Consider the following 27,751-nt stretch of genomic DNA (forward strand, 5'->3'; position numbering starts at 1 on the left):
TTTTTTTTCTTTTAAAAAAATGTCTTGGCATGTGAAGCCTGAAATATTGGTAGGAGATAATAAATAATTCAGAATTGGGAGACCAAATGAGGGGTATAAAGGCACCATACTGTGAAAAGTACGCAAGATAACGAAAATCACTTCTTCAGATCATATTTAGATACAAATGATTTTGTATCTTAAAACACAAATCATATTTAGATACAGATACATTACTATACAAAAAACATACACAACTGGAACAAGAATGTGAATTGTACTACTGCTGTGGACACTCAAAAGCAACATAATATAGAAATTAATAATCACTCAGCATTCGTCCAGATTGTTGCTAACATATTTTGACACTTTTCATGGTAACATTCAGAAAAAAACAAACATGTATTATAATACATTAGGGACAGTAAAAGTAAATATATATACAAATTATACTTTCCAATGATACGTTTGTGATAAATGAAAATTATTTTGAAGAAACAGCTTAAATGTTTTATGGAGTTTCAGAATCCTTTCTTACTACATCTTCTACTTCTGCTACATTTCAATTTCTTTATCTTTGGTCCCACGATTTTCTTTAGGTAGAAGGGTAGGCTAAGTGTACAATGGTGTGAATCCTACCTCAAAGACTAGCTGTAAGGTAAGAAAAAGCACTGGGCTGGAATCAGAACACCAAGGTTATTTATAATCCAGATTTTTTCATTCAACAGCTTGTGCTACTGAAGGAGTCTAAGTTCTTTAAATTGCGCTTGTCTGTAAAGTTGAAAGTAAAACTGGGCTGTAGAATTTGTAGCATTCCTTCCATGTCCAGTTTCCACCAGTCTTTCTTTTCTAAGTTGAATGATCTTTGACACAAAGCTGTATGCGTGTGTCAGAATGTCTTGGGATTGTGTTTTGCTGCGTTTTGATCTGATGACAGTAGACCGCCTGCAGACACATCAACAATGTAATTGGGAGTAGATAACGAAGCTGGCTGGACCAATGAATGGACGAGGGGAGATTGGAAAGGAAAAACATACTCTTTAACATGCCCCAACACAAAGATGTATCAGACTGGGAAGGTCAACTCACTGAACTAGAAGGAACTGACTACGTATGCTGACAACGCCAGGAGTTGTAGGCCTCCATCGCCTTATGTGCATATGCATAAATTCACTTTTCCATGCTAATTATTCAGGATAAAAGTCCTGTTCGATTATACTAGTTCCTCGTTCCTGGCTTAGTAACCAAGAATCTACATAGGGTTGTAGTGCACTACTGATAAAGATAGGACTACAGAAGACGTTTACATACATGGTTACCTTTAACTAAAGAAACTTTTCTAATTTTCAAAGTACTTTCACATACTTTCCATGTTAGTATCAGAACTCCAGAAGGCAGTGGAGGACAGGCATTACCATGTCCAGATTATAGATGAAGAATCTGAGACTCAGAAAGATTAAAGAAAAGGCTTTAGTATCAAAAGATCAGACGCTTGTAAATGATGAAGCTGAGCTCAGGCCCAGGTATTCTAACTGCTAGTCCAGTGCTCTCTTCTGCCACCTGTTGCCTTGCGATGCATGATGCTCAGGGAGAGCCAGCGCATGGATCTGTATGTCCCCTCACCACTATGGGCAAAACCACGGCTGTTCTTACTCCGCCCTCCTGAATGACTGAAGCTGACTTGCAGCCGCTGAGATGGGGAATGTTAAGGGGTAATGAGAGCCCCGTACACTGGTACTGACAGCCCTAAGCAGAAACCGTTTTCACAAGTACCTGGCTATGGAGAAGGTTACCGGGAGCACCTTGGCCACGACATGCCACGCGCGCACACACAGAGCAATCACTGTCAGTTCGTCTTGACAACATGCTTTTAGAATATGATTAAGTCTGCTTCAAGTTTCTTTTTTCTTTTAAGAAAATCATTATATTCAAAAAGGCCATCTACAATATCATTTAAAATGTAAATGTACCAGAGTTTTTCAGTGTTCCAAAACTGTCAAAACAATTCTAAAGTACCCATCAATTATCTGTCACCCATTTTTCTTTCAACATTTCCTTTTTTTCTAAAAAGAAATTCTCTTTCCTGGTTACTAACGTGATTTGACAAATAGGATTTGAAAATTAGGAATATACCAAAATTAAGATGGTTCATTTTATTTCTTTCAGATATGTATTTTTCAGAATTTGAGACCAAACACTAAAATTTTTAAATTTAAACTATGTAAGTTTATCTTTTCCATTTATGTAATTTTGCCTTTTTTCCCATTGAAATAAATACCTTGCTTACACACACACACACACACACACACACACTGCTGAGAGCATTGCTTAGGCTGACTTTATTACAACAGGGAATGAGTTTAGAAAACTCAACATATGAAGGTGTTTGGCCATTTTATATAAAATATCTTTGTACAGGTACGGCATTACTTAAATAACTTTTCAACAGATGACAGGAATGTCACTTCAAACTTCTGATCAGAGAATCGGCTTACAGATGCCCGAGCACTGTTTCTGATTTGGAGTCTCTTTTCCGCAGACATGGAAAGAATATGGGCCATTGTCTCAGCATAGCCTTCTTCACTGTCAGCGAGAAATCCAGTTACCTCTCCTTCGTGAGGGACGACAATGTCAAGCTTTGGGCCCCCGGAATTGTGTGCAAGGATAATTGTGCCAGCTGCCATGCACTCAACAATCCCTGAGGAAGAAACAAAATAATGTAGTCTTTTAAGTTTTCAAATGCATTCTTAAGAACAAGAAAGAGCAGAAACCTTTAAAAATTTTAAGAGACTCGTGAGAAATTTAAGTATCTGTATGCCTATAAATTTGCTCATTTAAATTCCATGGTGCAAAAAAATAATTTTAAGTTTTTAAGTTTTCAAACCTTTACAATAATGCTTTATTCTTTTTTTTTTTAATTTATTGGGGTGAGAGACTAATAGATGGAAGAACAGTCTATACAAAAGAGACATACTACAGATAATAAGGCAAAGTAGAAGACTAGAGAATGTTAGCAAGATGGTAAATAACTAATAGATATCGAGAGATAAAAAGTAAAAAAATATCAAAAGCAAAATTTTAAGAGTTCGAATTACAGCATGAGGAGAAAAAAGGAAAAGAGTAAGCCGCCTGAGAGGCATATTATTGCTGATGCTTACGTTACTACCTAGATTTCTGGCAATTTTGAGACTACTGGATGCCCAACAGCAGTGAACTAAATGAAAGTTTTAGTTAGTTTCTGCTGAATGATGTATTAGGTTGGTGCAAAAGTAACTGCAGTTTAAAGGGTTAAAAATCACTGCAAAAACTGCAACTGCAATGACTTTTGCACCAACCTAATAGATGAGGATATAAGTTGCTCTCGTCAGCCTTTCTTAGCCACATTTCTAGAGAGAATTAAGTCGTCAGAAAATCATTTAGTTGACTGCTCACTTCTCCAAAGGGTGGTGCAGAAGTGATATCCTAGATGCACAGGAGAGAAGGGAGATCAGTATAACTGTTTTTTCAACACTGGTGACATTTTGACAGAACACAGTTTTCTGCTAATGTTGTAATTTGAATTCTTATTTGAAAAATATGTATTATGCCATAGTATTCTGTGCAAGGCTGGATACCACTCCTTTATACTTTCTTGGAGACCTCAATCTAATCAATTTTATCCCTTCCCTCCAGGATTTTCCCCCTCTCCCTTTCTGCCTGCCTTGTAAAATCAAAGCATGTGTGTGTGTGTGTGTGCGCGCGCACACACACACACACACACACACACACTCCTCTTCAGGTCACAAGTCCTTCGCTGGCTACTGTCTCTTCTTTCATCTCCGTTTCACAGATCAACTTATGGAAAGTGTTTGCATTCACGAACTGCACTTGCTCACCTGTACTCACTGCTCAGCTTAGCGTGATTCAACGCTTGCACCCCCTCCTCCACTAGCTCACTCTTGCCCAGGCCCCCGCTGACTTCCTTATCTGGCCCAGGCCTGCAACCGGCTGCTCTTTCCCCTCTTCTGCAACTCTCTCTTCCCCGGGTTTCCACGACATTGCACTCTGCTGGCTTTCCTCCTCCCTCCATGTCTTCTCTTCTCCTTTGCTGGCCCCTCTTCTGCCCACTTCAGAGCTGTTAGTGTTCTCAGCATTTTGTACTACGGGCCTCTTTTCGCTCTACTCACTTTCCGGGGAAATCTTCCCACCTCCACAGGGGCAGCAGTCACTACCCCGACAGCGACACCTCCCAGTCTGTATTTCCACATCAGGTCCCCCTCCTGTACTTCAGACTCATATACAACTGCCTGCTGTACACACTGGTACATGACCCTCAGACAATTCAAACTCTGCATGTTCCAAAGTTGGCTCATCAGCTGCCTCTCCTGTTGGATTCCCTGTCTAGGTAGAAGCCATCACCATTCACATAGTTGTCGGAAAAACACTCGGCAGTTGTCTCTGCCTCCTCTCTGCCCAGGATTTAACACACTCAGTTAATCACCAAGTCCGTTCAATACTTCAGAAGCTCGCTGGCGTGTCCACCTCCCAAGTTCAGGTGCCAGCACCGCTCATCAGGTTTCTGGGGCAGCCCCAGGCATCTTCCTGCCCTCTTTGCCCCCCCCCCCCCCCCATCCACTGCCCACACTGCAGCCAGAGTGAACTTCAGGAAACCCAGTACTTAAAACCTGTCTGTCTTTTTCCACCGGCTTAACGTGGCCGCACAGCCCCATGCAGGCCACGTCCCCTCCGCCTTGCTGTCCCCTCCATGCGCCAGCCACACTGAACTCAGTCCTTTGACAATGTCTGCTGTACCCTCTGCTGGCCACTCTCCCCTCTTCTGCATGGCTAACTGCTGAGGTCCCAGCTTCCGTTCTTAGCGTCCCCTGACCCCACGCGTCTGTGTTGGGTGCTCTCCTAGCCCTCTGCCCTGGCCCTAGCGAAGCACTCAGCACGCTGTGCAGTGACTGCCTGTCGAACTTGTATCGCCCAGAGTTGTAAGAGCGGCTCCCACTGCACAGTCACTCCCGGCACCCACTCCCGTGCCTGCGCAGTAAAAGCTCAGTAAGCATCTGGGGAAGGAAGCATGGAAGTCAGGCTCCCTGCGGAAGGTTCGGATCAACAAGTCGCTGCTGTTCTGTCTGAGCTTCGTACTGTGCTACCAACGAGGGACAGAAAAGGGTGAAAGAGAAACTGTAGCCTCGCGTAGGAGACTTCGCGTTTATGTTGTCCTATGGCCCCCTAACACCTGGCAGTATGAAACACGGAGGAGGAACTTGAGAAATACTTGCTGAACCAAATGAGACGTAAAGTAGTACTTGATTTTATACCAAAATCAAAGTTATGTGTGCATAACAGGTCACAGTAGAGAGACCCTCTGGGTTGGAATAAATAAGGCTCAATTAAAGGGGCAAGGAGATTGAAGTTAAACACTTAGGATGGGATTTGCAGAAAGGAAAGGAGAGGCCACTCCAATACTGAGTACAGATCAATAAAAGAACCCACAGAATTTTGTGAGACCCCCGCCTGCAGACACTGGCTCTCAGCTTTTGGGGCACAGCAGAATCACCTAGCGGAGCTTTACCAACGGACCTCGGGCCTGGGCCCCACCCGGAGATCCCACGTGGTCCTTCAGGGGCCTTAGGGTTGGGCCCAGGGATCTGTGCCAGGAGGTGGATGAGGGCAGCTGGGGAGAGGAAACGTGGTGGTGGCAAGCAGGGCTCTCTGGGTTAGGCTTACTGTGTGACTGAACTTGGGCGAGTTCTAAACCTCTGTGTCTGAGTTTATTTAAAAAATAGAGATAATAACACCTATCCACTAGGGTTTTAGAGAGGATTAAATCAGATAATACTTGCAAAGACCTCAACAGTGACCCTCCCCCACACACAGTAAATGATCAATAAATATTAGCTATTATTCCTGATCATAAATTATTATGTCTTACACGGTCTCAAATCAGGAAAGCACACTTAGTACACTGGGGGAAGAGAATTAGGACTTGATGAGAACTTCCAGAGTATTACTATTTTATCAAAACAACCTAAAATGTATTATCTCATTGCACCAAACAAGTTAAAGGACAAACTCACCAATCCCAAAATGCTCATTCCACATGGTGTGCAGACCGATTGTGGCTTCAGACAAGTAATTCTTTAATTCATCAAATGGAATATTTATTTTAAATTCCACATCTTCTTGAACTCCTAGATCCTCAGAGAGCCTTCTCAGTTGGTTTACCCTAAGTTCATCATCTTGGTTACGACAGCCTCCAATGAGGACAAGTTTAAGTGAAGGAAGTGACTTAGCCTCCTCCTTATTCAGCAATTTAGCAAAGGCTCTGATCTGCAAAGGATGATTCTTTTCAGGCCTAAACTGGCCAATAGACACTAGTAAGTGTCCCGAGGTCATTTTTTTCTCATGTACGGGAATGTCCAGAAACGTCTGTACATCACACGGCGGATAAACAATGTCAGTGCAATGCCCAACCTTCCACAGTGAGAGAATGTGGTTCAGTGTCCAAGAAGAATTGACCATGACTACATCACTGCAAGAACCAACAAGTCCATAAACAAAAGCAAATAAATAGTAGTAGATGAGCTTTACTTTGCTGAGAAAGGGATTCCTGGTAATGAAGGCTGCATTATTAAATCCAGCATTTTGATTCTTCACTATAGAGAGCATGTCAGTGCTGATAGTGGGATAATGAACGTAGCTTCCAACTCGGCAACCGCCTAAATACTTAAACAGAGGAAGCGTGAAAGCGTAGCCCATTGAGTCGATGTAAATATCGGGAACACACTGCATCAGAGCTTCCCAGCCAAGAAAAATGGATCCTAGACTTTGGCCCAGCAGTGTGAAGTGAGGGTAGAGGGAATCTTCCACAAGGTAGCGCTTCTTTAAGAAAACAAATTCCACTGGGTGCATTAATCTGATGTTAAATCTTCTGAAAGCACCTGCTAATATTTGCTGACTGCTGACATTAACATCACCGGTATAAACAACATAAACTGCTTCAGGAAACCTAAAACAATACAGCAGTTAAGAATTTCATTAGTTTAGGTTCAAATCAATCAAAAAGTTGTAGATATTTTTTTTCTCACCATCATAAGCTTATTTTTAGACTAAAAAATGTTTTCCACTGTTTTTCATTCACTGCATTTGGACTACTGACCCCACTCTTTCCTGCCCTACAACTCCAATGTTAGTCCTTCAAATGAGACCTATAGATCTTTGCAATCTCCTCCAGTAAGAGTTCTGCAGGGAGCAGATACCAACAAAAGCTGCTGATTTATAAATGAGACGTTTTCATTTTCAAAAAAGTAAAAAATTATATTTTGACAACTTTCTCAGTATAAAAATGGTGATGAAATATTAATAAAATACTGATAAACAAGATTCACTAAAGATTGAATGAAAAGTGTCCTGTAGCTTATGCCAAGTCAGGAAAGTTTTGTAGGAATTAACTGAGGGGAAAAAGGCTGTTTCAGAAAAAAGGGAACACTCTGAAAAGGCAAGGAATCTAGAGAAAGCATAATGCTCCTAGTTCAGTACGCTGGAGCACAGTGTCTGTGAAGGAGCAGAGAGGGATGAGAATATGCGGCAAGAGCAAGATGAAAAAGTATCTCCTATGTCACACTAGAGTTGGATTTTTCTTCTTGTAGGTGAATTAGGAGTAATAGGGGCTGCTGAGGAGCATGTGTACAAATATCATGAAACCACCTACCACTGCCTTCGAGTTAGATAATCTCGTCAGGGACAAAGGTAATATGCAGAGTCATGAGAAGGAAAGGACAGTGTGGATTAAAGGAGGGAGGGCTTCAAAGAGGTGGAAATTAAGCTGAGATTTAAGAAAATTCTTTGGATGTAGGCATTTATGGAAGACGGAAGAGGAAATACAGGGATGGTGGCTGGAAACCAGATGGGCCAAGAATATAGAAAAGTAGAGCTAAGGGAATTACCTGAAGGCATTGGAACTGAATGGAGGGCGTGTGCCAGGAGGTAGAATAACCATGAAAGGACAACAGTTTTTCTCATATGATAGAACAATAATGGAACCTGTATTTTACTATGGAACCTGGGTTTTTCCTTTCTAAAAGGGAATCATAAATATTTTTGGAACAGGTGTGGGAGAAAAAAGCCTAAAACACAAAATGATGTATAACACTATACTCTTTTTCTAACAAGCTAACTTACTTAAGACAATCCAATAGATAATGGTATCAAAATGAGAATAAATAGATGCTTCATGAAGATAATTTTGGGTATGCCGCTACTGACTATAAGTATTCAGGTTAAGTGCTCCACAGTACTGGGTATATTTGTTTAGTATTCAATTTCTCCTCCACACACTCTCCCAAGGTGACTAATTATTCCCACTAAATTATGCTATAAAAGGGCAGACACTTTCCATTTCTTTATCATAGAAATTAAAACTCAATAGGATCTTGTAAGGCAGGTTGGCATGTGAGATAAGTATTTCCTTATTAAAGAACAGTTTAAAACGGAATTCCTGGCTATGAATAAAGTACTAGAAAAAGATGAATTCTGGATAATGATTTTTAAAAAAGTGGTAACAGTATAGCCAATTAGCTAAGAAAGATGCATACCTACTTTTTCTGCAGGGCCCGTAATGCACACCATAAAACTCTTTCTCCTCCTCCGCCAGCATTGCAGTACGGATGGAAAAATGCAATCACCATTTGATTTTTCCCATCTTTTCCAGTCGATCTTGAGTTTTTCTTTCTCTGTAGCATCACTCTGATTCCCCAAAGGAAAATGACCAAACACAAACATAAAGTTCCACAAACAATTATCCCAGGGAAGAATAATGAATAAAAAAACCTGAAACAAGAGGGGAAGGGTGAAATAGGTATAAATGCCCATTGAACAAAAATAAGACTACAAAGTAAAGTCTACTTTTACATATCTACTTTATATATTAGTTGCAGACAGAGAAACATTTTATAGCTTTGAGAGTCTAGCAAAATACTCAATTATTAAAATTCTAATACTACAAAATATCCAATGACTAAAGCGTAAGTCCCCTTTACTTCCAATCTCCACAGCACATTAGCAATTTTTAATCAGCAGTAAAAATCAATGTTGAGCCAGCCACTTTTGTCCTAATTCAGTATATGTGTTAAGGGATTAAAACAAATTTAATTAATTTCAACTAGACACGATTAGCAATGGCATCTGATCCTCAAAATGACAATATGTAACCCCAAAAAATGTCTTCTTGAATGATCAGTATTCTACGAGTTAAAAGTTTGGTGAGATATTTATTCTCTTCATCTCAAGTAGAACAATTTCTGGGATAAGAGGGATGGAATTTAAATGTCTCCATTTCTATTTGAGTTCTGCATTTGATCTGTTCACATGACTCTAAAATCACTCCTTTCCCCTACTTGCCTCTAAACGAGTTGCCAAAAATCCACTAATGTCCTACTTCATGCACATTAGAAAACTCACTCCCACACTCACTTCTAAAAAGTTCTCTATTTTTGCCAAGTCAACTGAAGCTCTGCAAAGGCAAGAACCCAGGCTTGTTCACCACCGTATCTCAATGTCTCCCATAACCTGGCACAGAGATGACATCCAATAAATACACACTGCCTGAATGCAAAATTTTATTACCTCCTCAGATGACTCTTAAATTATTTTCAAATAATTTCTCAAGTTAAAGTTTTTCTCTTTGGGTTGGCCATCATACCAGGTCAGACAATTAAGTTCGTGAACATGTTGCAATGATGTGGCTAACCTTTTTTGATATCAGAGGGATTATTCATTATGAATTTGTACCAACTGGGCAAGCAGTTAACCAAGTTTAGTATTTGGAAGTGCTGAAAAGGCTGCGGGAAAAAGTTAGACGACCTGAACTTTTCGACAACAATTCATGGCTCTTGCATCACAACAATGTACCAGCTCACATGGCACTGTCTGTGAGAGAGTTTTTAGCCAGTAAACAAATCACTGTATCTGAACACCCTCCCTACTCACCTGATCTGGCCCCCAATGACTTCTTTCTTTACGCAAAGATAAAGGAAATACTGAAAGGAAGATATTTGGATGACATTCAGGACATCAAGGGTAATATGACCCACAGAATCCAAAGATTTTTATGACATTTCCTTCAAATGATTTAAGTGGGAAATTATATAAGATTTTCAAACTGAACTATTTAATTTAAAATTAGAAAAAAAATCACATTGACTAATGTTGAACCAGTCCTTTATTTTGTTAATTTTGAATATACACTTACAGTTCTTATAAATTTATTAAACATCCTGCAGTACTTGCACATCAAAATTGCTTTTTAGAATTTGTTTAAATATAACTAAAACATGTGCCATTAAATAATGTTTACCCATATTTAAACACAAGGCTTTAAAAAAGATAATTGTAAACAAGTGAGTCATTCATTTAGCAAACATTTATTTAGTCATTATTATGTGCAAAACACCGAGTTAGGGATATTTCAAATGACAGGGAAGAATATGAAGGCTCTGAAAATACTTTCCCATTCAAAATGTTTTTAAAAAATCATCCTAGAATGTGAAGTAGAGGGGACAAAAATGAAGAAACAACATCTCAATTTTGGAGAGAATATGTAAATACTGCTATTCAGAGTGCTATTGTGTTAATTATAAATTTTCCACCTGAACAAAAATACGTAGGTGTTAAAAGAACTGTTTAGGTAGAATAGACAGGGTCTTTCTGTTTTATTAGTGTAGTTCAAGTCAAGTGAAGTACAGCAGTATTACAACAACAAATGTGGAAAACAAGTCTGGGTAGTTTTTTCAGTAAAATATTAACAGTAGTTATCTCCGTATGGTAGCATTCCTGGCGAATTTTGGTTATTGCTCGTCTATTTCCTAACTTTCCTACAAGAAACAATTTACTACCTATGTAATAAAAACGTAATATTTCATATAACTCTTCTTAAATCATCAGAAATAAAAATCAATGGATGATCAAGAAGCAGGGGATTCAACATAAACTTTATGCATAAGTGACTAATGTTAACAATGAAGGCTTGGCGAGTGAAACTAAGACGTGAGAGGGAAGATTCCGTTTCCTCTTTACCAAAAAGACAGACACGAGTGGAAAACGATTCGTGGCTCAATCATAAAGGAAAATGAGGAACACACATGAATAATTTACGACTAATTGGAATGCGACCAAGAGAAAGATAAAGCGAAACCGTGGAGAGGGACTCGACCCCTCAGCGAGCAGTGGGGCAGGTGAAGAAAAGGCGGTAAACAGAGTCTTTAACCCAGTCAGCCCCAGTCCATTGAGAAGACCCCGAATGGGAGGAAGAGCGCTCACCGGCCTTGAGAAAACAGCCTAGATTCAGGACAAAGAAAGCCCTTCCCCGCACGCTTCAGCTGCATGGGACGGACACGTACTACCGCAATACCGACAACGCCTGCGAACCCAACCCACCGACTCCTCACCTCAATAACTCGTACAAGCACCAACCCCTGTCGGCGGCCATCTTCAGTCGACCCCAGAACGCAGGAAGCGCTTTGCTGTTCCTCTTCTCTATTGGCTACTGAGGAAGCGTGCGGTGTTTTCCCCGCCTTCACGGGGCCGACTGTGCATTTCAATTGGTTGCTGGTATAGCTTCCCACGGCCTTCCAGCCAATAAAATAGCTTGCGGAGTAGACAAGTTTTTGGGGTGGTGTACCCGGATTTCGCGGCCCATGGGCGGGGCTGTAGTGGGAGGTGACCTGGGTGGGAGTGGCCTGTGATGGACAGCCGGCTCTCCCGCCCTCTGCCCCCACCCCATTGGAAGCCCCCGCGCCCTCAGCCCAGAGAGCCTCCCACCGGTTGGAGACCAATGGGAGGCCCTTGCGCGTCTCGGGTCGATTTTCCAGGTGCGGAGTTCATTCCCGAGGCGGCTGCGGCGTCTGGGGACCGCGGTGCCCGGGAGTCAGGCGCGGAGCTGGAGAGGGGGCTGTGCAGAGCGAATCCGAAGCGGGCGCCCGCCACACCGCACCTCCCCCGCCCGCGGTGGGCGAACCCTGGGATCTGCATGCCCCGCGCGGGTCTGCGAGGCTGGTCCACCCTCCTTCCCTCACCGGCACACGCGGGAACTAAAGACCGAGTCCTGGGCGCATCGCCCCGAGGGAGCGGAGACTTGGGAGGTAGGATGGGCCCCGCTAGGAGGGACACTGTGGCACCCGCAAGCCCACCTCCGGTTGCGGGTTAGGGTCCGAGGCCCACTCTCCCCTCTCGTTCTCTTGCGGGCGCCCCCAAAGGCCAGGGGCGTGGTGGCGCGCAACTTTGAATTAGCCGGTAGGGTGAGGGCAGCGGATCCCCTCGTCCGAAATACTGGGGCGGGTTCCGAGATCCTGCCTCCGTGACAGCCGAACCGCAAAGATGCCATCCACACCTCGCTCCTCTCCTCTCTGGATTTTAACACTGCGCTTCTTTCCCACTAACCAGGTGATCTCTGGGCTCTGGGCCGGATCACAGAAGAAATTGGTTCCTCCGAGAGATGATGCCTGAGCAGGAGAGACAGATTACAGCTAGAGAGGGGGCCAGTCGGAAAGTAAGTTTCCTTCCCCCAGCGCTGTGCGCACACACCTACCTGGAGGACTTTGCACGCCCATCTGCTCACCTGCAGCCCTTACCCGGCTCCTGAGGGTGTGCTGGGAAGGCCGAGAAGGAGAACCCCATCCCCAGGGGAGTCATAGTTTGTAAGAAGAGCACCCTTTAGAAAGGGCATGCCATTAACTGGTTTTCAGGAACAATTTAAAACCCGGCACTTTTCTATTCATGTTTATGCTGTTAAGGGGCCTCATGCTGGAGAGGTAAAGTGAGTATTGAATTGCTGTGTAAGGGCCTAATTGCTTAAGATGATTAAATTAGTTACCTGGATAATTATTCAGAGTTGGTGCGTGGACCCCTTTATGGTCTATATCCAGATCCTGTAAACTTTTTTTTTTAACAACTATTTTGAATTCATTTCAATTATACAAGTAGTACATTAATGTGGACTCTTAAATTTAAACAGTACAGAAATATTTAGCGTGAAAAGCAGATCTCTTTTTCTATTGATGGACATATGTCTATTAATGTACATAGGTCTTTGTTCGTTCAGCAAATATTTGTTGAAAATTTACTCTGTTTCAGGTGGTGGTGAAAAGCTGAAAATATAGTGGTTAAGTATATATATGTATATATATGTAATATATATTATAATATATAGTATAATATATGAATATATATACATGTATATATGTAATATGTATACATATATACATATATACACATGTGTATGTGTGTGTGTGTGTATATATATATATATATATATATATATTATATATATATATATATATATATATATATATATATCCAGAGAAATCTTTAGGTTTTGTATGTTTGTGGGTTTAAAATTTTTGCTTGTTTTACTTGTAATCTTATAAATGAGATTACATAGTGTGTATTTGCTAAACTTTTTTCCCCCAATATAACAATATGTTTTGGAGATTGTTTCACATTAGTGCATAAGCATCTGTCATATTCAGTTTAACCTCTACACAGTATGGACGCACTATAGTATGTTTCTTGTTTCCATGTGGAAACATTCTGGCTGCTTCTTTTTTTTCCAGCTCACAAGCCAGTATATAGTGGACATCCTTGTACGTGATATTTAATGCTGACACTTGAGTATTTCCTTAGGATAGACACCTAGACCTGGTTTGCTGGTCTGAAGAGTATGCTGTGCCTTTTTTACAGATTCCTGAAATTAATTCAACATTATTGCATGTCCTATTGTAGTGAAATACGTCTAGGCTGTGGTGGTATAGAAATGAAAGGTAAGTGGATTGGTGGATAGGCACAGTCTGGTCAATAAATGAGGCTTAGTATGATGACTCTGCATTTAATGGATGTGTGAAGAGAGCATGTGTGAGGAAGGTTGGCTTGTATATGGGGGAGACACTTCCATCCCCCTGAAATGTCCCCACCTCTCTACCATCAGAAAAATCCTTATCCTTCTAGATCAAGCTTAAGACCCGCCCTCCTTGAAAGTTTCTGTGACTGCCTCTGCCCATGTTGACCTCACCCTCTTCTGGATTCCTTTGATACTAGCCAACGTTACTGAGCTTACTATGCGCCAGGCAGTATATTAAGCATTTCATGTTCCTCTATCTCATTTAATCTTCGCAAAACCCTTTAATGTAGGTATTCTCATCACCATTAACTAAACAAATATTTTTTCAGTATTTACTTTGTGCTGGTCACTGGGGATCCAGCTAAGACTCAGACTCCATCCTTAAGGAATTTATATCTTAGTAGGAGATACAGAAAAAAAGAGAGTAAACAAATATGGTAGTTCCCGCTCATCCACAGTTTTGCTTTCTGTCGTTTTAGTTACCTGTGGTCAACTGAAGCCCAAAAACATTAAATGGAAACTTCCAGAAATAAACAACTTAATGTTTTAAATTGTGAGCTGTTCTGAGTAGCATAATGAAATCTCATGCCGTCCTGCTCTGTCTCACCCGGGACATGAATCATCCCTTTATCCAGCCTCTCCGTCCTGCATTTACTACCCACTTGTTTGTCACTTAGTAGTTGCTTTGATTATCAGTGCTTGTGTTCAAGTCACGCTTATTTTACTTAATGAATCCAAAATGCAAGAGTAGTGATGCTGGCAATTCAGATTAGCCAAAGAGGAGCTATAAAGTGCTTCCTTTAAGTGAAAAGGTGAGTACAGAACAATAAGATTTTGAGAGAGAGACCATATTCACTTAACTTTTATTACAGGATGAGGTGTGATCAAACAATACGGTGAATGTTTAAATAAAAACAATTTATTACAGCAAAAGACACATTGCCATTAATCCCCCTCAAAATACTCCCCCTCGATTCAAACACACTGATCCCATCGTTCTTGCCACTTTCTGAAGCAGTTCTGGAAGTCCTCTTTAGTAAGTGTCTTTAGTTGTGCTGTTGTGGCTGCCTTGATGCCTTGAATTGATTCAAAACCTTTACCTCTCATGGTCGTTTTGACTTTGGGGAAGAGCCAGAAGTTGCACAGTGCCAGATCTGGTGAATAAGGTGGATGAGGACACACCATAATGTTTTTATCTGACAGAAATTGCTGTACCAGAAGCGATGTGTGACACAGAGCCTTTCTGTTGTGATCACAAAATACGGTGAATGCTGCTGCCAAGTGCCATCCAACGGAAAGGCAGGGATCTTTAATACAGGAAGCAGTGTGTTGAACCTTAGTAACAGTGTATGACAAGTTTCAACTTGTTCAGGGCAGTCAGTTGGGTATGAGCTACCGTTGAGAGAAGGTGTGTTTCAAAGTGTGCCATAAATCATCATCATGACAACGCTCTGTGTCACACATCGCTTCTGCTATACAGCAATTTCTGTCAAATAAAAACATTATGGGGTGGCCTCATCCACCTTATTCACCAGATCTGGCACCATGTGACATCTGACTCTTCCTCAAAGTCAAAATGATTCAGGACATTGAGGCAGCCACGACAGCACAACTAAAAACACGAAAGAAGATGTCCTTAACTGCTTCAGAAAGTGGCAAGGATGATGCCCTGTTTCCCCGAAAATAAGACCTAGCTGGACAATCAGTTCTAATGTGTCTTTTGGAGTAGAAATTAATGTAAGACCGGGTCTTATATTATAGTAAAATAAGACCGCATCTTATATTAATTTTTGCTGTAAAAGATTCATTAGAGCTGATTGTCCAGCTAGGTTTTATTTTCATGGAAATGCGGTGGGCTAAGTGTGTTTGAAGTGAGGGGGAGTATTTTGAGGGGGATTAATGACAATGTGTCTTTTACTGTAATACATTTTTATTTAAATAGTCACCATATTTTTTGATCACACCTTATATTGTTATAATTGTTTCATTTTATTATTTTTGTTAATCTCTTACTGTTCCTAATTTATAAATTAAACTTCATCATAGATATGTATGTATAGGGAAAAAAAACTATGGGGTTCAGTACTATCTGTAGTTTCAGGCATCCACTGGGAATCTTGGAACATATCCTCTGCAGTAAGAGGAGACTCTGGCAGTGTTATTTGGGGTAGTGATAAGGCTGAGACGTAAATAAATCAAGGTAGGGACATTAGGAATGACATGGAACAGGGAGATACTATTTTAAGCAAGTGGTGAAGAAATTCTTATCTGAAGTGGTGGCATTTGAGTAGAAACATGTATGATTCAAATTTGGGGGAAGTATTCTGGGTTGAGTAATCAGAAGGTGTCAAGGTCCTAAGTCAGGAGTGACCTGAATGTTGGAGGAAGTGTAAGCAAGCCAGCATGGCTGGAGCGGAAGGAAGAGGTGGTAGAACATGAGACCCGAGTTAATCATCTTTACAGATGGGGACTGTGAGGCAGAGAGAAGTTAAGTTACTTGCCCAAGGTTCTACAGCTACTAAGAGGCAGATCTGGGATTGACTCCGAGCCAGGCCTGTCTTTCTCAAATATGTGCTTTCTTTCAAACTTACTTAATACTTGGGCATACCGTCTTTTCTTTGCAACTCTGTGCTTCTTAAAAGTGGGGGCCAGGTTTGTATCACTTAAAAATATGCTCCACAGTGCACATAATAGGTGCACCACAATTGTTCTTGAATGAGTGACTTATAGCATGATTCCCCCTTCATTGTTTTCTCTTCAGAGGCCTCTTCAGGGGCAGCGGTGACCCTGAAAAGGAGGTGATCCGTGACCTGGGTCATTCAGCCTTTAGTCCAGAAACATTACGGAGCATCTTCTGTTTGCCTGGTGCTGGGTCCACCAGGGGATGCAAAGATAAATAAAGGTCAGCCCCCGAGCTCTTGGAGCTGACAGGCATAGGTGCTAGGTTATGTACTGTGTATGTGTCTACACAGTACAGCACTCACAGGCAAGAATGCTTGGTTGGCCTTTCCTGGGGGAAGGAATGCAAAAGAGCTTCACTAGGAGGTCGTGCCTGAATGAAGTCTTGAAGGAGGAATAGGCATTGGCTGGGCACGCGGTCGAATGGAGGCACAGGGGGAGACCAGTGTGTGCAAAGGCCCAGAGGATGGGAATGCTAAGATGCATTGGGCATGTGGGGTCGTTATGAGTGCCTGACAGGGCTGGAAGCGTGATTGTGGAAGGCCCTCTTTTTCAGGCCAGGACTTTGGACTTTATTCCACAGATTGCAGAGTTTTAACATAGGAAAACAGTCAGAGGTACTTCTCCAGAGAAGAGGGTGAACCTAGGAATGGAGCTGCTGGAGACTTGCGAGGGGCCTTAGATGGTGACCAACTCTGTTCAAACCCAATTGGTGGAAAAGCCTCAAAAGAACTGGGAGTAGGCTCTGTTGTGCCTGATTCCTCGTGGAGTTACTCAGCATTACCCTCTTCTCAGCAGAGAAAATCGGCTCTCTAGCCTCCTGAGTGTTCAGTGTCAGGGGCCAGTGGTAGTCCTAACAGCAACACCAGTATAGAGTGTAGTTGGTTCACGAGTAACTGGGTGAGAAGCTATGGGGATGAGAGAGCTGGATTTTAAATGCTTCTTTATCTGATCGAGATTTTTTTTTTTTTGTAAAGTTTTATCACATATATGAATGCCTGAATAATGCATTATTTTATTTTGCTTGTTTCTGAGCTTTATGAAAAATGGTATCATAGTGTGTTTCGTGTTTTGGGACTAGCTTTTTTCTTCTCCATTGCAAGGATGGAGGCGATGGCCCTGTGATACATTCCTGTCCACTGACACCATAGCACAGGTATCAAGGAAGTATCCATGTTCAAGTGTGTGCAATATTATTTTTTTACTATAGGAGTAGAATCATTGCCAAGTGAAATTCTGAAATGTCTGTAGTTCTTTTTTTTTTTTTTTTTTTAAATTGAGTTAAAGGAGGAAATCTGAGCAGATCAAAGGTTGATGAGCTAGAGGGTAAAGCAGAGAGTGACTTTTGTGATGTAACTAACATAGTAAATAAGACTTTAAAAACAGCAGTGATTGTGAAATCTGTGCTTTTAGAATGGCACCAGTTTTTTTGAATCATCAGTTTCTCCAGAAACTAAAAATCACTCTGCATTGAGCATGAAACATTTAAAATTATTTTTTTAATTATTATTATAAAGGCAAGTTAACTCCATAACAAAAATTTGAAAATAAAGACCAAAAGGGGAAAATTTACTTTTATTCCTACCACTCTTAGGAGGACTGTTGTTAGCATATTTGTAAACTTCCTTCATTGTTTGCTTTTGCTGCATCTAGATACTAATTTTTAGAAATAAAAAATATACTTTTACAATTCAAAGATAACCAAAATAAACATCTTTGGTCTAGTCTCTCTTTGTTTTCTTTTTCTAAACCCAGTTGTACTCACATTACAGATATACTTTTTTTAAAAAAACAGCTTTAAAAGCTGCCCATCAGTCTATTACTATGATTATTGACTGGCCTTTCTTTCCTTATCCTGAGACTGCTTGGTTTAAAGCCTGAAGTATTCTTTTTTAAAAAAAAAAAAACTTTTATTTATTTAAGTGTGTTTTTCCAGGACCCATCAGCTCCAAGTCAAGTAGTTGTTTCAATCTAGTGGTGGAGGGCGCAGCTCACAGTGGCCCACGTAGGGATCGAACCGGCAACCTTGTTAAGAGCACCACGCTCTAACCAACTGAGCTAACCGGCCGCCCTGAAAGTATTCTTTTACCTGCCCCTGGATTCCGGTGGCCTCCAACCTGCTGGCCCAGTGCTGCAAACTGCCTTCTCTGTCCCTATGAATTGCTGGGGGAAATTCAGGCATTTCACGGTTGGTGCTGTTAGCAATTTCTCATTTCTAATTGTCCCTGCAAATGCCTTTTACTTGTTCCTTGCAAACTTCCTGTGACTCTTATAAAACTTCACCACCTGCAGTCATCCTGTGCTCAATCTCTGCCTTCCCTTAATCTCAACAAATGACCTCACTTCTTACCTTGAGAAAATTGGTACCATTGTGTATGATTTTCTTCAACTTTCTGTCTCCAGGCACCTTCTTCCCAAATTTTACTTAGATGTCCAACCTATTTTCACTTCCGTATTTTTACTCTCAGGACAGGCCTGTCTTCTTTTTAAGGTTATCTCGTCTACCAGTGTCCTTGATCCCTACCCCTTCCTCTCTACCCGTTCTGGAGCTATCGTTGGTAATCTCCCCTCTTCTCTTCACCTCTTCACCTAGGAGAAGTCCTAGGACACAGACTTCTCTCCTTCGGCATATAAAGCCATCCGATTTGGCTTCATTCTAAAATCTCTCCTATCACTTTGTGTCCCCTAGTAGCTGTTATAATGTTTCTCCCCTCTCCTTCCTCTGTCTTCCAGGGAGAACCACCTGCATTTGTGCGTTTCCACTCCTTCCTTCACTTTTAAGATTTTTCCTCATTATTTTATCAGTTTATTGGACATAAAGAAAATACGTAAGTATATACTGTATATACAGTATATACATGCACACATATATAGTAATAAAGCATAATGAAATAGGAGACGCCTGTGAACACACCATCTGACCCAAGAACGAGGGGCCATGACATCTACCCAGTTGTTCTTCATCTTCTTGCGTGGCAGAGAGGATTCACTTAGAAGTAACCGCCATCCTCAATTTTGTGTTTGTTGTAACCCAGCTTTTTTTTGGTAAAGTTTTATCACATATATATGAGTGCCTGAATAATACATTATTTTGTTTTGCTTGTTTCTGAGCTTTATGAAAAATGATATCATAGTGTGTTTAGTGTTTTGGGACAAGTTTTTTCTTGCTAGACATTACAGTTCTAAGATTCATTGCTGTGCGTTATGCTGTTGTGGGAATACAGCACAGCTTATCCATTCTCCTTGAAGGACGTTGGGTGGTTTGTGGCTTTTTGCTGTTTAAGCAGTCTGCTGGTGTATACTGGCAGTCTGTTCCTATTGGTTCACCACTTTTCCTGAAACTTCTTTTGTTTAGTTTTCTATGAATGCCAGAAGCATATCTTCCCTAATTCTTATTTTAATGGTCTACTACATTAAACAAACAAACCAGATTTATTAAGATGTAATTTGTATACCGTGCAATTCACAGATATGTGCAGTCTCACCAATCAATTTTAGAACACTTTCATTATCTCCAAAAGGAACCCTGTACCCTTTAGCTATCACTCCCTATCTCCCCATGACTTTTATGCCTAAGGAACTACTAAACTGCTTTCTGTCTATATAGATTTGCTTATTGTGAACATTTCGTATAAGTGGAATCTTTGTCCTGTTCCTGATCTTAGGGGGAAACTTCCAGTCTCACCATTAAGTACAAGTTAGCTGTGAATTTTTCATGGTTGTCCCTTATCAGGTTGAGGAAGTTCCCTCCAATTCCTAGTTTGTTGAGTGTTTTTATCATGAAAGGATTTTATCAAATGTTTTTTTCTGTGTCTTTTGAGTTGTATCTTTTGTTTTTTGATATGGTGTATCATTGATTTTTGGATGTTGAACCAAACTTACATTCCTGGGACAAATCCTACTTGGTTAGGGCATGTAATCTTTTCATATGTTGCTGGATTTGGTTTCCTACTATTTTGTTGTGGAATTTTGTGTCTGTATTCATAAAAGTTATTAGTCTGTAGTTTTCTTATGATGTCTTTGGTTTTGGTATTAGAGTCATGCTGCCTTCATAGAATGAGCTGAGAAGTGTTCCCTTTTATTCTATTTTTCAGAAGACTTTATTAAAAATTGGTGTTAATTCTTTTTTATTTTTTTGTTTTTTTACTCGGCCACTCACGCTGGCCACTGGCTGCTCACAGCAGCTCAGCTCCAGGGAGAGCTGTTGTTCACAGTCTTAGCTGTAGAGGGCGCAGCTCACTGGCCCATGTGGGAATCGAGCTGGCAACCCTGTTCAGAGCTGGCGCCATAACCAGTTGAGCCATCTGGCCACCCCTAATTCTTAAGAAATGTTTGATAGAATTAATTGTTGAAGCCATCGAACTTGAGCTTTTCTTTTGGGAAGTTTTTTTATTTCTAATTCAGTATCTTTACTTGTTATGGGTTGATTCAGATTTGTCTATTTTGTTAATCTTTTTTTCTTAATCTTTCTTTTGTTGTGGGTTGAGTTTTGACCACTAAAAGCTGTATTGAAGTTTTATACCCTAGTACCTGTGACTGTGATCTTATATGGAAATAGGGCCTTTGTAGATTTAATTAGGTAAATTACGGTGAGGTTATACTGGATTATGGTGGGCCCTAAATCCAATCACTAATGTTCTCAGAAAAATATCATGTAAAGACACAGAGAAGAGAAAGTCACATGATCACGGAGAGATTTTAGTGATGCTTCTATAAACCAAGAAATGCTAAGGATTGCCAGCAACCACCAGCAGGTAGGAGAGTGGCAAGAAACAGGATTCTCCTTCAGAGCCCTGAAAAGGAAAACCTTGACTTCTAGCCTCCAGAACTGTGAGAGAACAAATTTCTAATACTCAATTTTTGGTATTTTGTTACAGCAGTCCTAGGACACTAATACACCTTCCTTCTGCTTGCTTTAGGTTTATTTTAGTCTCCTTTTTCCAGTGTCATAAGGCAGAAGATTAGGTTATTGAATTGAAATCCTCCTTCTTTCTTAATATAGGCATTTATGGCTATAAATTTCCCTCTATGTGCTGCTTTAGCTGTGTCCCACAAATTTTGGTATATTGTGGCTTAATTCATTTAATTTTAATCTCCTTTTTGATTTCTTCTTTGACCCATTGGTAATTTAGTAGTATATTGTTTAATTTCTACATGTTTGTTTCCTAAGTTTCTTTCTGTTACTGATTTCTGATTCCATTGTGGTCAGAGAATATACTTTGCATTATTTTTAATTCTTTTAAATTTATTGAGGTTTATTTTATGGCCTAGCATATGGTATATCCTGGAGAATGTGCTGTGTGCACTTGAAAAGAATATATATTATGCCGTTATTGGGTGGAGAGTTCTGTGGGTGTCAGATAAGTCTAGTTGGTTTATAGTGTTGCTCATGTCTCCTATTTTGCAATTCTGATACCAGTTCCAAAGTGTGGGTTTTACCTTGCATGAAGCAATTCTTGGACACCATCTGGGCATCCTACGATTTAACTCAATTCTGATACTATCTACCTGGAGGATAGCATCAGATCCCACAGGTTAATCCAAGTTATCTCCTGTGCTTCTGACTGACTGGCTATAGATAGGAGGTTCCAACAACCCCCTCCTTGGGTTGATTAATTTGCTAGAGTGGCTCAAAGAACTCAGAGGAGCATACCAGTGTATTTATAAAAGGGTGTATCTAGAACAGCCAGATGGAAGAGATGCGTAGGGCAAGGTCTCTGCAAAGCTGCTTGGAGATTCCATTACCCTCTCTGGGTGATTACTCTCCTGGATCTCCACATGTTCACCAACTTCTGAAGCTCTCTGAACTCTATTGTTTTGTGTTTTTATGGAGGTTACAAAGGTGTGATTGATTAAATCATTGCCATTGGTGATTGAACTCAATCTCCAGCTCCTCTGCCCTCCCACATGTCTGGGATGGAGCTGAAAGTTCCAACCCTGTAATCTGGTTGGTTTCCCTGGCAACCATCCTTAGGTTACCTATGGGGATTTCCAAAAGTCACCTCATTAACATAATAAAAGGCATCTTTATTGCTCTCCTGGCTTAGGAAATTTCTAGCATTTTAGGAGCCAGAAATGGGAGGAAGATCAAATATATATTTATTATAAATCACAATATAATAAATATATGTTCATTATAAATCAAAATGATCTTCTACCTAGTTTTTGCCCATTATTGAAAGTGGATATTCAAGTCTCTTAACTATTACTGTTGAATTGTCTTCTATTCATTTCTTGCTTTATGTATTTTTGTGTTGTTATTGGGTCTGTATGCTTATAATTATATCTTCCTGATGGTTTGACTTTTATCATTATAAAATGTACCTCTTTGTTTCTGTTTTTGTTTTAAAGTCTATTTTGTTTAATATTATAGCCACACCAGCTTCTTGTAGTTGCTGTTTGCATGTGTGAGGGAGGAAGAATCTTTCCTTCACCCTCAAGGTTCTTTTGGCTGGTCTAATAATCAAATAGAGATGAGACAGATCAGCAAGAGAAAGTAACCTGATTTAATACATATGTATGGAAACCCCACATGCATGAGAGTTAGAGACCTCATGTGCACGAGAGGTTCAGAGACAGAAAGGGAACATGGGTATGTATGACATACTGAGCTAGGGATGAGGTAAGGTACCTAGGAGACTTCAAAGGGTCATTGTAGGGTGACAAGAAGAGCAGATGTTTTGTAAATAGAAATTTACCCTGCCCTGCTGTAAAGATAGGTCAAAAGAGGTTATCTCTGATAATTTTATTATGGACATGGACAAGATTAAATTCTAATTAATTTAATTAAATTCTTCTAGGTAGTTAAGAGAAGGGCAGAAGTTTCTCTTGAGCCCTTAGCTACAGTTGCCTTCGTTAGCTCCTAACAATCCACATACCACAAAATCACATCTTGGGGTGACTTGTCTGAACCCCTGTTCATGATACATCTTTTATTTTCAGTCTATTTGTATCTTTGAATCCAAAGTTCGTCAAGCTCTCTGGATGTGTAGGTTATTTTTTCCACTAAATTTGGGAGGTTTTCAGTCAATATTTCTTTGAGTATTATTTTTTTATTTTCTCTCTTTCCTGGTATCCCCATTATACATATGTTGATGTGGGGAATTGTGTCCCACATTTCTATGAGGTTCTGTTCATTTTTCTGCTTTTTATCTCTGTTCTTAGCTTCCATAATCTCTTTGATCTATCTTCATGTTTGCTAATCTCCTATCAGTTTAAATCTGTTCAACCCAACTGGTGAATTATTCGTTGCAGTTATCGTACTTTTTAACTGCCATGTGCTTCTTTTTTATAATTTCTTCTTATTGGTATTCTCTATTTGATGTGACATTGTCATCATCTCTTCCTTTATTTTTTTTAAATGGTTTTAATGGTTTCTGTCTTTTCTGTCTTTGTATATTAAATCCTACATCTGGTTGCAATCGCAGGCAGTTCCTCTTGGCTGCTTTTTTCCTCCCAGTGTATGGGTTCTAGTTTACTGTTTCTGTGCGTGTCTCATAATCTTTTGTTAGAAAGTGGACCTTTTAGACAACTCTGGGTGCTGCTACTCGCTTACGCCCACCTGCCCGAGGAGTTTGTTACTGTTCTTTGCTTTTTTATTATTTGGTGACTGGCAAGATTATTTTAGTAGAGTCTGCCGCCCCCTCCCCCCACCAAACACACCTCCCATTAAGCCTCTGACGTTGATGGTATGCTCACAGTCACCTTGTGACGACATTGTTTTGTCTTTGTTTTTTCTTGGCATTTAAGCTCCACTAACTGTAGGCTGATATATTGTTTTCAATAATGTCCTGGGGCATAAATTGCTCCCCAGACTGATGCAACCAATTGGAGGTCCCTTTGATGGGATAGTTCTTGAGATCCTGTTTGGAGATTTATTCTGACTCCAGGCGTGCTTTCCGTGTCTCTTTTCCCCCTGGTTCACTCCAGCACACTATCCAGCCTACAGATTAGCCTACATGTCCAGTTAGTCGACCAGTCTCCTCCCAATTGCCTCTCACTCAGGCAGAATTGCTGAGCCACAGCTCTGGAGCTAGGGACGATAGCACACTTCATTCTGCGTGATTCCCCCACTTCAGGAGCTGAATGCTTGGGTAGAGGGTGGGGAAGTTTGGCGGGGGAGGTGACGGACAGTTTTGCTCAGCTTTCCTCTCTTGATGTGGAACCACCACCTGTGAGCCAGGGCAGGGGCAACCAGGCCCCATATTCTGGGTGCACTGTGCCCAAGGCAGTGCCTTCATTCCACCAGTGGGGACTGGATGGAAGAAAGGAGCCCCTGCCTCTTGGCTGCTTTGCCTGCGACTTATATCCTCAGCGTCAGGATGAGATGGACAGAATGAGCAATGCTGATGTCCTGTCCCTCCCGGGAATAAAGCCCTCTGACTAGGAGCTGGAGGAGAGGGAGCGCCGGTGTGGAGTGGAGTTTCTGAGGAGAGGGAGTAGGGTTGAAGCAGGGCCTGGTCTGCACCCCCACAGTGGAGGCCTCTCTTTGTCCAGGCCTCACCTTTACTTACCTACCTGTAGCTCAAGAATAGATCATCCCCCTGGGGCTTGAGCTCTGGAATGTCTCCTGTTCCATCCAGTTCCTTGTTTTAGAAAATTACCCTGAAACTTACGATTAATACCCTTAAGCTTATTGATCACAATCTCTGTGATTTGACATTCTTTCCACACTACTCCCATCATTGTTCCTGGGTTGCTGACTCTACCAGAGAATCATGGGTGCAGAGGAAAGGCTCTATGCTGAACCCCAGAACCTTCACGTCTCCTCTTGAGGAACGCCTAGATTTTGCCTTAAAAATCCCAAGTCGGTCTGAGACTGTTACGGCAGTTTTTGGAGGTGTTAACCCGCTGCCTTCTCAGACCACTGGTGCTCTGATAATAAATGCTTCTTGTAGGACCCAACTCATTTGGTCTCCGGTTTCAGGGTCATGGTTCAAATACCAAAGATTGTCACTGTTCTTACCAAACTATAGTAGATTTTCATGAATATATGTTTCTCATTTGCTGTATGTCTTTAGGGCTCACTTTCAGAGATTTTCCATGTTGTTTATTTCTTTGTTTAATAATTTTCACCAGTTTCACTGAGGAGCTGGTCTGCAGAGCTCTGTATACTGCTGTGACAGAAGTCCCAACCCCTCCACTGCATGTGACACTTGTATTAGCTAGAATTATATTTGGCTGTGTGTAACAGGAGACCCAAAACAATATGGCTGTTGATGAAGTCTGGAGGTATGCATCGCAGGTTGGTGTGGCACCTTCCCTGTCATCGGGGGACCCCAGACCCCTCCCCCCCATTTAACAAGCTAGAACACAACATAATTTTCTTAATACCTTATGGCTTGAAGATGGCTGTTAGGGTTCCAGCCATCTAATCCATGTTGCACCCAGCAGAAATGAGGAAGGGGTAAGGCCAAATGGTGTCTCTCTTTTAAGCAGCTTTCTCAGGAGTCTTGACATACAACTTTTCCTTGTATTTCGTTGGCCAGAACTTTGTAGCAGGTTTAAACATTTTAAAATTAGAAAACTTTATTGTGTAAAACCCCAGCTCCTTCTTTTAGAAACTCTGGTGACCCTAGGCCATTTAACAACAGTTGGCTGGAGCCCAGGAATAGCTGTTTCTGTTACGTGGCGCATGAGCTGTTCATGCGGCCCACATACCCGACCCAACCTATGTAAACTAAAGTCCAAAGAAATATTTTTTCTCAAAAGTATTTTTAGATAATGATTTGCAAACCAGGAAATGCACCCCTGGTTTGAACCGAGAATACGCTCCAAAATTGGGGGCGGGGGGGATAAAGGCAGAAGTTGCAAGGAGCTGCAACCCAACGAGATGGGTTGCTAGGGGAAATAAGACCACATTTACATCATTTGTTTTCTGATTGGCTGACTTAGTGGTCAAGCAAATGGGGTTGTGAGATGACAACAATGGGTAATATATGGTTAAGCATTTATCAACGTTCTAGTTTCAGCCCAGGCCTGTAGAGCAAAAAGGTTATTTTTTCTTTTGATTACACAATTGTAGTACAGGGAGTGTCACCGGTATGTATCTGCAATGCAAGGAGTAGGATTTATCAAACAGTACATCAGCACAGGGTTGCTGCTTGCTCTGCCCATAGTTTTGGAGCTCAAAATGTCATGTCTTGTAAGCAGTTTCAGAGCTCAAGATGCAGAAATTCAAATGTTGGGCCACAAGTTATGATATTAAAGTTCTCATTAATTCTCATTAAGGTCAGTGCCTACTCTTGATAATATTTGAGCTTAGATTCCTGGCTTGGAGGAAAAAAGGAATGAGTGAGAGAAGGAGGAAAGAGGGCCAGCTTTGCATCGGGACACCTTCCCATGTTGTCTATTTGTGTGAAAGTTTAGTGTTTTATCACAAGCAAATAAGTTTTGTTGGGTATTCTCTGTCATTGATTCATTCAATAACTATTTATTGAGAAACTTAAGTATAAGCACTGTTTTTGTGCTGGAAATACCGCTTTGAGTAAAGAAAATAGACAAAGGATTCTTACACTTTTGAAACATTCTAATTGGGGAGACAGTAAACATCAGTCATATATACATATATAGATATAGATATAGATATAGATATAGATATAGATATAGATATAGATATATATGTATATATGATACCAGATGGTAGTTGAGTGTTCTGGAGAAAATGCAATAGGGGGTGGGGGATGTTTGAAATGTTAATGGTAATTATGGGGACTGAGAAAGAGACATTTGAGCAAAGACCTAAAGGAGGTGAGGAAGTGAGCCATCTATCTAAGTGTCCACTTAAGAAACGTCCATACTTGGAGAGCACTTTAATGAGTTAGTTGACGCAAACTGACAATAATTGCCGGAAAACAGAATTTCAGCAGATTAATAAAATGTTCCAGACAATGGCACTTTTGCAGCATATTTTTATATATTAGGATCAAAGGAGGAAATGTCAGCAGGATTACATGAAATTCATTGGTGGTAGATTAAGGGGGCGGGAGAAAGCAAAGTGGGGAAATCTCTGGGATTGGATAAAAAGTAAAACAAAGATACATACTCCTTTTACACTGTTGGATACAGGATAGTTAATAATTAACATTTACAGCATATAGAGATGGTATTCGGGGAAGGAGATAACAATGAGGGATTTTGTGGTCTCCTGCTGTGGTGCGGTAGGTTGTGCTCTGAGGGGTTCGCGAAAATGGGATTACTCTGATAATTCAAGGG

General features: G+C 40.9%; 2 protein-coding genes across 6 annotated transcripts in view; one reads left to right on the forward strand and one right to left on the reverse strand.

Annotated features, from left to right (window-relative positions):
• Window positions 1–137: 137 nt before the first annotated feature.
• Window positions 138–11,565, reverse strand: ALG11 (ALG11 alpha-1,2-mannosyltransferase). 2 transcript variants are annotated; one of them, XM_019752148.2, is made up of 4 exons: window positions 11,412–11,565; window positions 8,566–8,796; window positions 6,045–6,976; window positions 138–2,677 (listed from the first exon to the last, which is right to left on the reverse strand). In XM_019752148.2, exons 1-4 carry the CDS (start codon window positions 11,450–11,452, stop codon window positions 2,406–2,408), a joined length of 1,476 nt encoding a protein of 491 aa, XP_019607707.2. In that variant the 5' UTR covers window positions 11,453–11,565; the 3' UTR covers window positions 138–2,405. The 2 variants fall into 2 exon arrangements, with proteins under 2 accessions (XP_019607707.2, XP_019607708.2); XM_019752149.2 differs by having other exon boundaries at window positions 8,562–8,796; window positions 11,412–11,518.
• A 136-nt stretch (window positions 11,566–11,701) lies between these two features.
• The window catches only part of ATP7B (ATPase copper transporting beta), a 90,889-nt gene continuing 74,839 nt past the window's right edge, over window positions 11,702–27,751 (forward strand). For 2 of the 4 annotated variants that reach the window (XM_074329902.1, XM_074329903.1), the window contains exon 1: window positions 12,409–12,511. Coding sequence is in view for 2 of the 4 variants with exons in the window: in XM_019752164.2 (XP_019607723.2) it covers window positions 12,458–12,511 (54 nt within the window). In the remaining 2 variants the exon portion in view is untranslated. Of the gene's footprint in view, window positions 12,105–12,405; window positions 12,512–27,751 lie in introns of those variants that run through there. The other 2 variants (XM_019752164.2, XM_019752162.2) reach the window with 2 other exon arrangements.

Source organism: Rhinolophus sinicus, linkage group LG04 (assembly GCF_036562045.2).
Source record: "Rhinolophus sinicus isolate RSC01 linkage group LG04, ASM3656204v1, whole genome shotgun sequence".
Lineage (NCBI taxonomy): Eukaryota > Metazoa > Chordata > Mammalia > Chiroptera > Rhinolophidae > Rhinolophus > Rhinolophus sinicus.